The 15347-nt window shown below is 41.0% G+C and overlaps 1 protein-coding gene across 1 annotated transcript in view; it reads right to left on the bottom strand.

Moving 5' to 3' along the window:
* LOC140477010 (myosin light polypeptide 6-like) overlaps positions 1 to 9407 on the bottom strand; it is a 29534-nt gene extending 20127 nt beyond the window's left edge. The window contains exons 1-3 of the mRNA XM_072570092.1: positions 9219 to 9407; positions 3628 to 3655; positions 2415 to 2564 (exon numbers count right to left, since the gene is read on the bottom strand). Coding sequence (XP_072426193.1) covers positions 2415 to 2564; positions 3628 to 3655; positions 9219 to 9326 — 286 coding nt within the window. The 5' untranslated portion in view covers positions 9327 to 9407. The remainder of the gene's footprint in view (positions 1 to 2414; positions 2565 to 3627; positions 3656 to 9218) is intronic.
* Positions 9408 to 15347: the final 5940 nt, after the last annotated feature.

Here is a 15347-nt window from a genome sequence, read left to right as displayed (position 1 = left end):
AATCACCTCCTGGAAGCACCCCTCCAAAGATTTATCTATCGATGCAATCAATCCATTCCTGATCTCTCCTCCCTGTATTTAAAAGCAGTCTCCTTCCAAAACAGTTCCTATTAACTTGCCCCTTTGGCCTCTTCCCTTTTCCTGATCTGCCTGTTTGGATCAATTCCGCCTGGCTACATCTTCCTCTCTGCTATATCCTCATGATTGCTTTCCCAATCAACCCTGAAACCCTCTATGATCTTTTCTTTATTGTGATTTCTTACAAAAACACTATGATCGCTCCTTCCTGCCTCTCTGTCACATTTTGAGGACTCACCCCTTCAGTCTCCACAATCCTCAATCTTCTTGGTTGTCACAAACCATTCAAAATGGCCCTCGGCTAGTTCCTTTTACTTCAAGATCAATAACTCAATCTAAAATATTCTAATCAGATCCTCCCAATGAAGCTGACAGGACATCTAATATTTCTCCATATTTCTGGGTTTCCCACGGACAGATACCTCTGCTTTCTTTCTATCTTCCCTTAAATTCAGGGCCATTCCAAATCTTGATTTTCAGCCCACATTGAGACATTCCTAATGATACTGAATAACTTTTCGCCTCCTAACTGGATTCTATATCGCTGCTTATTCAGCAAATCTAAGCTCTTATTGAACAGCATCAGACACAACCGATGTTTTCCTTCACAGGTATACAGTTGGCTAACAATCTCCTGGTTAGTTTTGAGGTTGAATTAGATCTTGAGTAGATGAAACACTCAACATTAAATGGTAATCCTTACTTCATTAAGATTCAGACCATTTCACATACAGCCCTCTAATGCTGCTTTAACTGTAACTCCATATTGTAGATTGTCGTTGTCCATTCTAGTTAAAAATCAGACAACGTCAGGTCATATTCCAACAGGTTTATTTGGAAGTATAAGCTCTTGAAGTGCTGCTCCTTCATCAGGTAGCTAGTGGGGCAGGATCATACGACACAGAATTTATTGTAAAAAATTGAACTGTTGTACAACTGATGTGATGCAACAACGCAGAGTCACCAAGCAGAGGCTGATAGCCAAGTTCAGTACCCATGAGGATGGCCTCAAACAGGATCTTGGGTTCATGTCACGCTACAGGTGACCCCACAACACTATAAACTTCACACACACAAGCACACGTTCACACACTCTTACACATGATCACACTCACACAGGCCCTCTCTCATACACGCACTCTCAGACACAGCTACACTCACACTCACACGCCTGCCCTCTCACAGGCATATACTCTGTCACACTCGCATACACACACTCTGTCAAGCACACACACACACACACATACACACATTCTCACAGACACATATACACATTCTCTCCCTCTCTCCCACACACAGACACACTCTCACTCTCTCTCCCTCACATGCGCACACACATGTAAGTCTATGGGGTGAATCTGTATTTGCAAATACGTTCTATTTTGTTCAAAAAGCACAAAATCTGTGGGCAGTCAGTTCATGTGACGTTTTATCAATTCCTACTTTGGAAATAAAACCAGTCTGATTCAAGGTTGGGACACAGATAGACTCTAACCTCACACCTTTAATACATTTTCTGAGCGAGATGTCTGTTTTTTATAAAATCTTAAGTTATCTCAAGACTGTGCCTTGAAAGAAGTTCTGGGATTTACATATTAATGAATTAAAACCTGCAACCTCGTTCTAAGTGATTAAAGACTTAACAGCAATCTGGGTTTGTTCAATACATTGCATCAGTTGCGTGACACTTTGATGTTTTACTGTAGATCCTGTGTCCTCTGATCCTGCCCCACTAGTTACCTGATGAAGGAGCAGTGCTGCGAAAGCTTGTACTTCCAAATAAACCTGTTGGAATATAACGTGGTGTTGTGTGATTTTTAACTTTGTCCACCCCAGTCCAACACCAGCCACTTCACATCTAGTCCATTCTAAATCTAGCCAGTTGTCTAAATGATATATTGTCCATTGTTGATTGTTAAGTGACAGCTCGAGCTAAAACATTGGCATTTAACTGAGGTTGGAGGATGTATAAATATTCATATCATTACAGAATCCATTCCAGCAGAGAATGTTCCAACTTTATGTGTGATTAATATATTTTTGATGAACAGGACTATGATCAATACTGTGGGAACCTCTTGTCATATGGACTGTAGCAGTTACATAGTACAAATTACAGCCATGGTGTAACTAGTGATGAAAGGAGTAACTGTTCCTCACCTCCCCTCAATTCCCATTGAATTCAATTTTAAATGAACACTTTAGTGCCATATTTAGTCAAATATGAGCTTACCCTCACTCTCACCCTCCTCAAAAAGAACAATGATTGTTCTTTTACCAAACAGGGTTATTTTGGTTTTCTGTGTCGATCTATGCTCTTCCTTTCACTCACTTACCGTCTTGTTTGGGTCTTCCTAAGACCTTCATAACTTCTGCATTGGTTGGGTTCTGACCTAGAGCACGCATAACATCACCGCACTGGCCATAAGTGATCTTCATCTCTGAATTGGGTGTCCTGTCAAACAGGGTGAATGCCTCCTTGAAATCTGAAAGAAAAAGAATGGGAAGAAATGCCACGTGAAAACATTTTGTGAAACCTTCTGATTTCCTGTTCACCTCCGAGATACTAATTTTAGCCATGTTGATACAAAATGCCAATGGTTCAAAGTCAATTCCTTGTCAAAGTTGGGGGAAGGGAAAATTAGTCATAGAGTTATTGTGATAGAATATTACAGAATGGTAAGGGGTCCTTCAGCCCATCGTGACTGCACCAGTCATCAAGCACTTATCTACAAATGAAATAGAGTCTGAAAACAGGGTCAACTTGCTAAACCTAGGCAAAGTACTAATTAAACTCACTAAAATAGAATACTTTGGTCTCCTTGTCTAAGGAAAGGTATACTGGCATTGGAGGTAGTCTATAGAATAGTCAATAATTGATCCCAAGTACAGAGAGATTTTTCTGAAGAGGTGAGGTTGAGTAGATTTGCCTGTACTCATTGAAGTTTCGAAGAGTAAGAGGAGACCCTATTGAAGTATATTAGATTCTCAGGGGGCTGAGAAACTGAGAGGTTATATCCCCTAATAGGAGAGTCGAGGATAGAGGGCATAATCTCAGAGTAAAGGGTCACTATTTCGGACAGAGACATGGAGGAATTTCCTCTTTTAGATGATAGTGAATCTCTGGGATTTTTAACTGTAGAGGGCTGTTAAGTGGTTACATATATTCAAGGCTGAGATTGCCAGATTTTTAAACAGTATGGTAATCAAGGGTTATAGGACAAGACAGGAAAGTGGAATTGAAGGTTATCAGATCAGGTGGACCAGACTCAATGGGTCAAACGAGACACCAATGTGTGTTGACAGGAAGGGAGTTCCAGGATTTTTACCCAGCAACAGTGAAGGAATGACAATATTCTTCAAGCCAGGATGGTGTGTGGCATGGAGGGGAATTTCCAGTTGGTCACAACATTTCAAAAAGTAGTTAATTATTTAAAATGGGTTGAAAAACACATCAGCCATGATTGAATGGGATAGCAGACTCGATGGGCTGAATGGCCTAATATCTGCTTCTATGTCTTATGGGCTTGATATTGTTGACATTCTTACCTTCAATCTGATCAGCAGTGAATTCAAGCTGGAATGGAAAGAAAATATGCGTGTCAGGTAGAAATTTCTCTAAAAGCCAACCTTTTATAAAAATGAGAAACATAAGAAAAAGCACAATGGTACTCTTTGTCTTGGACTCATAACAACAACTATGTTAATTTAATGCCTGTCATGTAAAACCATCCAAATAACATTTGATACTGAGCCACGTAAGGCATGCCAATGCTTTGGTTTAGCAGCTGATTGCAGCACCTCTTTGACAGTTCAGCAGTCCCTTGGAATTGCACTCAAGTGTTAATCAAGCTCACATGTTCCAATCTTAAATAAGGCCTGAATTCATGGCTGCTTGATTTGGATTGACTGATTGATTGATCTATTGTTGTCACATGTACCAAGATACAGCGAAAAGTGTTGTTTTATATGCTGTACAGTTAGGTTGTATCATACAAAGTGCATCAGGGTAGCAGAACAGAGTGCAGAATACAGAGATACAGACACAGAAAATGCAGAGAGAGAGAGAGAGATCAGAATTAACGTTTGAGAGGTCCATGCAAAAGTCTGATAGCAACAGGGAAGGAGCTGTTGTTGAATCTGTTCTTAAGTGAATTCAAACTTTTATATCTGTAAACAGTGAGGCAGGGAGATGAGAAGACTGTTCGTTAAGGCATGGCTTCAGCATCTCCCAATTGTCAACTGAAAAGACCTTCTTAGCTTTTGAATTGTTTTCTGGGTTTCAATACATACACCTGTGTGCCATCCTCCCCTCTGCCTAATTTATCTTGTAATCTTTTTCCCCATAATGTCTTCCTTCTTGAGGCCCTCAACACTAACTTCATGGATAGTGGGTCAACAAGAAACAAAGAAGCTATAGATTGATTTTTGAATGCAAAGAGGATCAAGAAAGATGGGAATAGGGTAGGAAAGTAGAGTTCTCGAAAAAGATCAGCTATAATCTTATTGACTGGGAGAGCAAGTTCAAAGGACAGGATTGCCTGTACCTGCTTCTATTTCTCAAGTTCTGAAAGAGATGAATTTGTAAGGTTGACTGCTATCTTTGCTCTTTCACAATCTTCCCTTCTCCAGCAGCAAACCCACTTCTCCCCATGCCCCATTCTCTGTCAGGTTTCTGAGTTATGAGGAAAGGATGGAGAGATTTTTGTTTTGTCCTGCAAGGATTTGTCTCAAGTATTCACTTGCTGTCACCTGGATGCTCACAGCATCTCTGCCTTGCCTTGTCTTTTTTTCTTCTCTGCCACCTCCACCAGAGGTGCCACGCTCAAAGTATTGCTGTCTTGCCTTGCCATTTAGTGTAGGTACAAATCCAAGAAGCTTGACATTGTTGTTTGTGGTCCTCAGTCAAGTCAAGCCTTCACTCAGGGGGTAAGCCAAGGGCAGCTTCCGAAACCAGTCCAGGGGCTTGGTCATGGTCAGTCAGCCACTTGGGGCAATCAGAGCCAAGATCCCTTTCAGATAGAGGGCATGAGGACCCAAAGCAACCCACCAGCATCTTAACTCTTTCTGCGGTATGGCAGTCTGTTTCCCTCATGGAATGAGAGAGGAAGGTATTAAGGAAGATGAAAGTGGGTGGCACAGCAATGTAGAGGTGTCCTGAGTGAGTGAGTAGGCTGCTCGGAGGTCACTGCTGTCGATGTGTTGAGGTGGGTCATGAAGAGTGAGGGAAGATGTTGCAGGCAATGGTGAGAGAGATAGAGCATAAGCCTTTGATGGGAGGTGGGTATAGGAGCAGACAGAGAGAGAGAGTGAATGAGTGAGTGTGAGATGTTGGAGAGAAGATGGTGGCACTTGCTATGGCAGAGTTTTTGAGGGGGGGCAGGGGAAGGTTATTCATTGATTTTTCTTCCTACAGTGCTGGGCATTTATCCAGATGGTTGAGATTGCACTGACCTGAGTAGTAACCTTAGCCCAGGTTGGCACACTCAGGTGCCATGGCCTCCACTACTGGTCCTGTGGGAAGAGGACCTGCTGCTTGTGCATGAGCCAGGCCAGCAAGACCTCCAGATCCTGGCTGGCAAAGCAGGGCACCAAACCTTCATTATTTGCCACATTCAGGGCAAATGTCAGGAACTGTGCAGGGCACCTCCAAACTGGCAGTGTTTGTCCAGGTACACAATGACCTTTTAAAGGTGTCACTGAAGCCAGGAATGCTAGTCAATTCCAGGAGTGGTGAATTGTTCCTGGAATAGGGTGTAGGTTTGCTCGCTGAGCTGTAGGTTTGATATCCAAACGTTTCATTACCTGGCTAGGTAACATCATCAGTGGCGACCTCCAAGTGAAGTGAAGCTGTTGTCTCCTGCTTTCTATTTATTTGTTTGTCCTGGATGGGGTTCCTGGGGTTCCATCCAGGACAAACATATAAATGGAAAGCAAGAGACAACAGCTTCGCTTCACTTGGAGGTTGCCACTGATGATGTTACCTAGCCAGGTAATGAAACGTTTGGATATCAAACCTACAGCTCAGCGAGCAAACCTACACCCTAAACCTCAACCTGAGCTACAAACCTTCACAAACCTTGTTCCTGGAATGGTATTTGATAAGACAGGGCTATAATTGGACAAGAGGGTTGGGTAGTTAATGAGGTGATGTTGGTGAGATATAGCAAGAAAACCTGCTAGACCTTCTGAAAACAAACCCTCCAAAAAAACTTTCAAAACTGGCACTTCATGAAAAAAAAGCAGAAGAATCAGCCCTAAGGAGTAATACAGGTCACAATTTATCTCATTGAGTGGGCTAAATGGCCTAATCATGTTCCCATTCTCAATTCAGAAAGGAGGTCATTATATAGAGGTAGACAAGATATTTCAGGGAATGGAAAAGGTGATTATTCACATAATCACTTTAAAGTAGATCATGAAAGTAGGTCAGGAAGATGCAACTCAAAGTTGTGAAACATAATCTTACATATAATTTCAGAAAATACTATCTCATACAAAGAGTGATCAATACAGGATATCAAATAAACTTTTTGGGATCTTACTGTACACAGATTGGCTGAGACATTTGAATATATATGACAAATCTTGAAAACCTGATGAATTTGCTATAAAGTGCTTTTTAAAAAATGCAATATCTTTCAACACAAGGTTCTCAATTCAATCTTAATAAAGACTTCAAAATCCTTTCGATCTCACTAGCTTTGTATCTGAATTTGTTACTAATATGTGAATTGTTTTACCTACCCCCACTACCAGCACAATAAGTTTTGGAAACTCCCCCATGTCTCTTTCCCTTTGTCCTCCTTTGACATCATCCTTAATGTCTAGCTTTTGGCCTTTTATTTGGTCACCTCACCCAATGTCTACTTATGCAGTTTGATGCCAAATCTTACTTGATAATGGTCAAATAAAGTGCCTTAGCACATTTTACTGCATTAAGGGTGCTGTATAAGTGCAAGCTGTTGTTTATAATTGGAGAGAAGTTAAATTGGTGATGAATTAATTAGCTGTTTCAGTTAAAGAATAAAATAAAACTAAATCTGTTGGTTAGTTCAAAGTAGGTTTTAAGTGGATTTCCTGCTTCTGCCAAGGCCATGGATTATGACGCTGGATTACTTAAGGATACAACGAACTTTAATTTCAAAGTGTGCTTTTTGAAAGAGAATTAATACAGCCAAAATGACTGCAGATGGAAATTCAGATGCTGTCTGGAAAGAGAGGAGCCCTGAAATGTCAAGAAAACTTCAAAGGGATGGAGTTCATATGGGAAAAAAACTACTGTAAACTGAACTGTAATGCCCTCTGCATATCTCGGACAGTAAATATCATGATTGAAAAGGACAGCAGGACACAAATTTCTCTTTCAAGAATACACAGTGAGTTTCAACTCTGGTCTCTGTGTGTTCGCGGCTTCATATCCTAGTACACTGTGAAGGTCACTGCTTTGAGAATAGCCAGTTAACACACCTACAATGCAGGTGAAGAAAGGGAAATTTATCACTCACTTTGAGTACTAGAAGCCAGCTAGCTAGCAAGTCAGATAAAGGGAAAACAGAATGAAAAATGAAAATGAAAAAATAACAGTATGAAAAAGGACTCTCTGTCTGACTGCTGCCAATCAACCACTGATGAGAGAAACCAGGACAAAGGAATTTCAATCAACCTGCAAAGTTTAACCACAACATCAAGGCTAGCAGTAACATCCACTGTAACAGTCAGTGTTCACTAACTACTCTTCATGAATGACTCAGAGACTGATCCTTTTCAACTTCTTTCTCTTCAACTTCTGTCTTTTCTTTGTATTCAATTCTCATTTCAAATCTGGGCTATATGTGTTGCATTATTATTTCTTCTCCCATTTAATAACTAATAACTTCACTGTGTTCTGACCAATGAAAGAGTTTGTTGAATAAAGAAAGGGAGCCAGTTCCTCCCTCCTCACCAGGCAGCTTTGCAGTACCCCATCTGAAACCATTGTCACTTGCGGAAGCTCACCAGCGTCTAGCTGTTACATTTCACAAACAGAAGCATATGAACCTGTCTGATTCATGGCAGCACTAAACTCTCCTAATACATAACTGGAAGTGTTGGTAACAGAATAAGCTCTCTCCATACTGCTCTAGCAAATATTGTCAGGTCAGATATAGTACAAGTTAGATTCTGAATAAAGATCCCCTGGCATCAACCCATCAAATGCTATAGGCCTTGCCACACTTTTGATTAAAACTTGTAATAAAACATTCCAAAGTAACTAACAGGAAGAGCAAGGGGCACGAATAGTTATTTAGTACTGCTTTAGCATTCAAATTTCTCATGATTTGTTCAAGACAGACCTTACTTTTAAGACTTCATTTGTGGCTAATGCTGCCACCACATGAGCATGTGTAGTTTTGGAATGTTGCTTTAAAATTAGCACATCGCATCAAACAAATCAGTTCGTCTTAGGTTTGATGTACAAATTGCTCCAACAACTTAGATATTATAGGGAGTCTAGCCAACATGAATATCTATTCTTTGCTGATAAGATCTTACGTAACTCACAGTTGTGCTGCCTGATAGAAGAAGTAATAGAGTGCCCTGAGAACTCACATTACACTATAGTAATAGAAAACCACATAGTATTTCCAACACTGCAAAGTTCTGCCAATATTTCATCACTGCTGTTGTTAAAACCTGTAACTGGAGCTCTCTGTCACATGGTTCCCCTCCCTGCCAGGTCACAACATTCTGACAGACCTAATGATATGTTTTTCAGGTGTAAGTTCACAGCAAAGGAAATATTAAATGAGAAGATCAAAAGTCCATCTTACTATTACAAGTTATCCAATTTCTTATATTCAGTTCCAGTTAGTTCAATACCGTAGCTGCCCTACTATATTAGCCACTGAACATTGCCACTACGACTCCTCAGTAAGTTCTTCTACTACCACTCCACCACGCCAACCTTATCCTAATCTTGTAACCTGGCCCCTTCCAACCTTTGCAGTAAAGCATATCACCCAAAAGAAAAAGTCTCTTCCTGAAAGCTTCATTATCATTAATTTCAGATGTTAAACATGCTTGAATTTTCATTCTTTGTTGTAACTTTCCCTTGTCAGTCCCAAGACAGGTCATGTCGAAGGTAGAGGTGTACTCACAGTTACTTTCTTGGGGTCAAACTCTGGCTCTTTGGGAACCTCTGGCTCAACAGGCTTCATCTCCTTCTTTGGTTCCTCTTTTTTAGGCTCAGATTTCTTGGGTGCCATGTTTGAGTGTCAGTCAGAGATGGAAGACCACAAGGGGAAGGAACAGAGGTTGAGTAGAGAATGGGCACACGACGCCTGGAACAGAGATCTTTTATCTCTGGTCAGCTGTCTCAGGCATGCCACGGTATCATTTCTCCATACATTCCAGGCCTGACAATGAAGCCTTCACTATAAATGGAAAAAGCATGTGTTGCTATAAAAAGCAGCTAGACTTCGCATTGTTACTGATCAGTCTCAGGACAGAAAAGACTTTGAGTCGGCAAATCGCAGAGATGACAAAGTCACAATCCAGATTGTTACAACAGCCTCTTCCGATCCCACTAGATTTAACAAACAGCAACCGTGACAAAATAACATTTGTTTTTTAAAAAATCTTTTTGTCCCCTCCTCTTCCGATAGACAGTAGGGTACAATTCCACAGTTCAAACAGTCCTTTTCTGGCATTTTCTGGTCATACATTTCAGGTAAGACTAAACAATGAGGATTAGCTTGGTTTATAATATTCACCTCTCTGCATAGGAGGTTGTGGGGTTAAATCTGATTCCAGGAATTAATTACATAATCTAGGTTAGCAATTCTGATACTTAGGGAGTTTGAGCTCTCAAATTGCCATCCTTTGGGGACACTGTCAGTGGAACTTTTCTTTGAGATTGTGTTGAGGTGGGTGTAAAAATGGGAGGGAATTCCACACAGGAACATGACGGGTTTTTCTGCATATTTTATGTTCTCAGCTCTTTATATTTGTACGTGGTAAATGGCCAAGTGTTTTGGGCAGGGACTTTCTAGTCTCCAACATCCAGGCACTATATTTAGAAGGCACCTTGTAGCACCTCACTTTCTACATTGCAGGAGCATCACTCAACCTCTGTTCATCACCACCACCCCAAACCGGAGATGTTAGAGACCAGTCAAAAAACAACAACACATTTTAACAATGCCTCCTGAAGGCTATCCAGGAGAAGGGAAACTCTCTTCTATGTGGATGGCTACATGAAGCCAACCCAACTGACAAATGCAGCCTGGACAGCAGAGGTGGATGATTCAAGAGAACATTATTCCAGGTACAAGAGGATAAATGATCATGGTCTCTTCCAGGGTATCTGCCAGTGTCTACTCAATGCTTCACATTATTCTGAGTGTGAATCAGCGTAGTAAGGTTGCCACTGCACAAGACTGTCATGCAGGCAGTTCCAAACCAAGATTTTCCATCAAATGCTTTGTGTGCTATCAATATCTGTCACTTCATAGCAACTACCAATGCAGCATTACTGATATCACAGTGGTACTACCTCTCGCATACTTACCTGGGTTCACTTCATAGACAAAAGATCTGATCTCCAGAGGGGAGTTTATCATGGCATCAAGGCCACACTTGACTGACTGCAGCATCAAGGAGCCCAAGCAAAATTTGAATCAATCCGAATCAGGGGACAAGCTCTATGCTGGTTGGGGTCAGATCTGGCACAGAGAAAGATGGTTATAGTTGTTCAAGATCATTCATCTCAGCTCCAGGACATCTCTGTAGGAGTTACCAATTGTCCCAACCAATTATCACCCTATCAATATACTCTCGATCATCAGTAAAGTGATGGAATTTGTCATCAATACTGCTATCGAGTAAGACTTACTGAGCAATAACTTACTCATCGATGCTCAGTTTGAGTTCTACCAGTGCCACTCAGCTCCTGACCTCATTAGAACCTTGGTTCAAACATTGACAAAAATGCTAAATTCCAGAGGTGAGGTGAGAGGGACTGGTCTTGACATTAAGGCCACATTTGACCGAATGTGGCATCAAAGTCCTCTAGCAAAACTGGAGTCAAAGGGAATGAGGGGGAAAACTCTTCATTGTTTTCAGTCATACTTTGTACATAGGAAGATGGTTGTGGTGGTTGGAAGTGAGTCATCTTAGCTCCAGGACATCTCTGCAGGAGTTCCTCAAAGTAGTGTCCTAGGCCTAACCATTTTCAGCTGCTTCAGCAATGACCTTCTCTCCACCATAAGGTCAGAAATGGAATGTCCACTGATGATTGCATGTATCAAGTACTGAAGCAATCTATATCCAAATGGATGATTTCCAGGCTTAGAATCATTTGAGTCATACAAGTGCCAGGCAATGATTATTTGCAACATGACAGAAACTAACTTTTGACATTCAATGACATTACCATCATTGACTCCTCCATTATCAATATCCTGGGGTTACCATTGACTATAAAATGAACTGGACTAGCCGTATAAAGAGTAGCTACAAAAGCAGATCAGAGGCTAGGAATCCTGCAGCAACATACACACTCCAAAGCTTGTCCACCATCTGCAAGGTACAAGTCAGGAGTGCTTTGGAATACTCCTTACTTGCCTGGATGGTGCAGCCTCCAGCAACACGAAGAAGCTGCACATCATCCAGGACAAAGCAGCCCACTTGATTAGCAACACATCCACAAACATTTAGTTCACCACCTGGAAGGACATGCAGCAGAGTCATGGGAACATTCCCACCTGCAAGTTCCTCTCCAAGTAGACCACTACCCAGACTTGAAAATGTATCACCTTTCCTTCGGTATCGCTGGGTCAAAACCAAGCATCTCCCTCTATAAGAGCACTGTGGTCATTCTTACACCCATTGGTCTGCAATACTTCAAGAAAGAAGCTCACTACCACCTCCTCAAAGGCAAGTAGGGATGAACAATAAAATATCACCCAGCCAGCATCGCCCAAATCCCTTGAATTAATTTTTTTAAAAATCAATTTAGTGCAATTTATGGGATCTTGTTGTCTATAAATTACCACTGCCTTTAGTTATGTTACAGAATTCACTGCATGTTATGTAAGATAATTCTGAATTTACTTCTACTGTTGATACCCTTCTAGGGTTCATTAGTATCAGCTGCTCCCTTAGACTGTGCCCATCTTTTACTTTTATAGCAGTTGACTCACATTGCCCTAAATCTACTTGTTCCACAGCATGACTCAGGTTGCCTCACAATTTTGTCTATATGCTCCTTCCCTTTCACCAAGGGCAGACTGATACCAGCTGCATCAAGGTTTGCTTAGAAAGCAGCTGTTATATCACAGCAAAGTTACATGTGCGAAGAAACTGCAGGTGTTCTCTTCAGATCAGACAAAGTTGAGAAGAGACTGGATGGATGACTGGATGACCAGATAATCTTTTATTATGATGTCGATTGAGGGAAAAGTTTTGGCAAGGGCACCAAAGGTCAATCCCCATCTCTTTTTCAAAATTATGACATAGAATTGTTCACATCCACCACAAAAGACAAACTGTGCTTTGGCTTAACATCTCATCTGAAAGGTAACACCTCCAACAATGCAGCACACACTCAATATCGTTTTTGAGTGCCAGCCTTGAACTTAGTGCTCAAACCTTGTGAATCATGGCCTTAAACAGGGGAAATAATCGAAAATGTTTTCACTGGCTGAAGGACAAGAGAGTGCAAACCTAAGGGATTTACAAAACAACCAGAAGCAACATGAAGAAAAAAATTGTTTACACAATGAGTGGCTAGGATTTCAAACACATTGATCATAAATATAGATTCAAGAGTTTCCTTCGAAGAGAAAAAATTACAGCAAATGGAGAAAGAATGAGAATGAGATTGACAGGATCGCTGTTCACAATAACCAGCACAGACTGACTAAGCTGGAGAGCCTCCTCCTGCATTGTCCTACTTAACGATACTCCAATAGGAAGAAAGGAATTCCAAGGTGAAAATTGATCAAGGTCTATCTAGTTCATCTGTCAGCTCTCTTGCCCATGATTCACAAGGTTTGAGCACTAAGTTCAAGGCTGGCACTCAAAAACGATATTGAGTGTGTGTTGCATTGTTGGAGGTGTTACCTTTCAGATGAGATGTTAAGCCAAAGCACAGTTTGTCTTTTGTGGTGGATGTGAACAATTCTATATCATAATTTTGAAAAAGAGATGGGGACTGACCCTTGGTGCCCTTGCCAAAACTTTTCCCTCAATCGACATCATAATAAAAGATCATTTGGTCATTATCTGGTCATCATCTGGTTATTGTTTTGGGAGTTCATTTGTGGAAAGTAAGTGTGTTCTGTATTACAAGAGAATACATATTATGGTATTGACTGTAAAGTGTGTTGAAACATCCAGTGATGATGAAAAGAGCTATTCTTGAGAAATATAAATCTTTCTTTACTTGATGTCCTAGTTAGTGACATGATAAAAAGATATTGGAGAAGTTGACTAATAATAATTGATTTTGTTTCCAGATCCAGTCACGAGGTGAGGAAACTGTCTGATGCAGTGCTTTGGGAACGATAGGTCCATTTAATCTCATCCATTTCCCTAATGTAGCCTACTTGATTGGCACTGCATCCACAGCATCCATTCCCTCCATCACCAATAGTCAGTAGCTGCAGTGTGTACAATCTACAAGATGCACCGCAGAAATTCATCAAAGATCCTCAGACAGTACATTTCAAACCCACAATAATTTCCATCTAGAAAGACAAGAGCAGCAGATAACATGGGAATATCACCACCTGCAAGTTCTTCTCCAAACCATTAACCATCCTGACCCGCAAATATATATATCGCCATTCCTTCACTATCACTGGGTCAAACTCCTGGAATTCCCCCCTAAGGGCATCGTGGGGCATATGGACTGCAGCGGTTCAAGAAGACAGCTCACCACCACTTTCCCAAGGGCAACTCAGGATTGGCAATAAATGTTGGCACAGGCCTACAAGGTGAATAAAAAAAAACCCACCAGAGTATAAGGCTGAAAATATCCCTACCCTCAATGATGGGTTGGCCATCAGGTGCAAAGGACAAGGCTGAATAATTTACAGCCATTTTTAGCTGGAGGTTCTGAGCAGATGATCCATCTCAGTCTCCTCCCGAGGTCCTTCAGATCACAGATGCCAGTCTTTAGCCAGTTTGATTCACACTGGCTAAAGAAATGTCTGATGGCTTTGGATACTGCAAAGGCTAGGGTCCCTGACAACACCCCAACTGCAATAGTGAAGACTGGCACTCCAGAACAAGTTACGCCCCTAAGCAAGCTGTTCCAAACCAGCTACAATACCGGTACCTATCTGGCTAAGTGAACATTCACAATGTGGAAAGGTGACAAAAAGCATGACAAATTCAATTCAACCAATTTCTGCCCCATCAGCCAATCATTGACCACCAACAAAGGGATTGTTGATAGTAATATCAAGAAGCATTTCCAAAGGAAAACTAGCCACTCAGCTTTTGACCTCATTGCAATCTTGGTCCAAACATGGGGAAAATAGCCAGACTCAAGAGGTAAGGTTAGAATGATGCTCTTGACATCATGTCAACTTTTGACTGAGTGTGACATGAAGAAGCCCTAACAAAACTAGAGTCAATGGGAATCAGGGGAAATGCTCCACTGGTTGGAGTCATACCTGGCACGTGGAAAGATGGTTGTGATTGTTGGAAGTCAGTCATCTCAGGTCCAAGACATTTTTGCAGGAGTTAATCAGGGTACTGTTCTACCATTTTCCTACCATTTTCAGCTGCTTCATCAAACCATGTACATGCTATATAATTTTATACATGCTATATAATTTTATACATGCGGTATAATTTTAGACATTGCATTTGTATTCCTGGTTTTGGAAACAGGTGTGCATGCCATTCAACAGATGAGAACTAATATTGAATGAGAGATAGGCACACACCAAAATTGACATAAATGATGTAAATGTACTGAAAAAACAGATGGTAGCAAACTGTGACAAGGATTTAAAGTAAGTAGGTAAGAACATTATAGACAGTGTAACTAAAATCTTCCAAAGTTCGCCTGATTTGGGAACCATTGGTACAGATTGGATAGTTGTGAGTATCACTCTACTCTTTAAGGAACACAAGGGTTAGGAAACCAAGGAGTTACAGTCCAGTTAATCTCTCAGCATGTCACAGCCCTAATCGGGAAGATTGATAATCAAGTACCACTGTTCAATGAACTATCACAAATGTATAAATTTGCTGTTTCTTGATACCAGGTG

This window comes from Chiloscyllium punctatum, chromosome 5, assembly GCF_047496795.1.
Source record: "Chiloscyllium punctatum isolate Juve2018m chromosome 5, sChiPun1.3, whole genome shotgun sequence".
NCBI classification, from domain to species: domain Eukaryota; kingdom Metazoa; phylum Chordata; class Chondrichthyes; order Orectolobiformes; family Hemiscylliidae; genus Chiloscyllium; species Chiloscyllium punctatum.
Note: the sequence above shows the minus strand (reverse complement) of the source record. Positions and strands in the feature narration are given on the sequence as shown.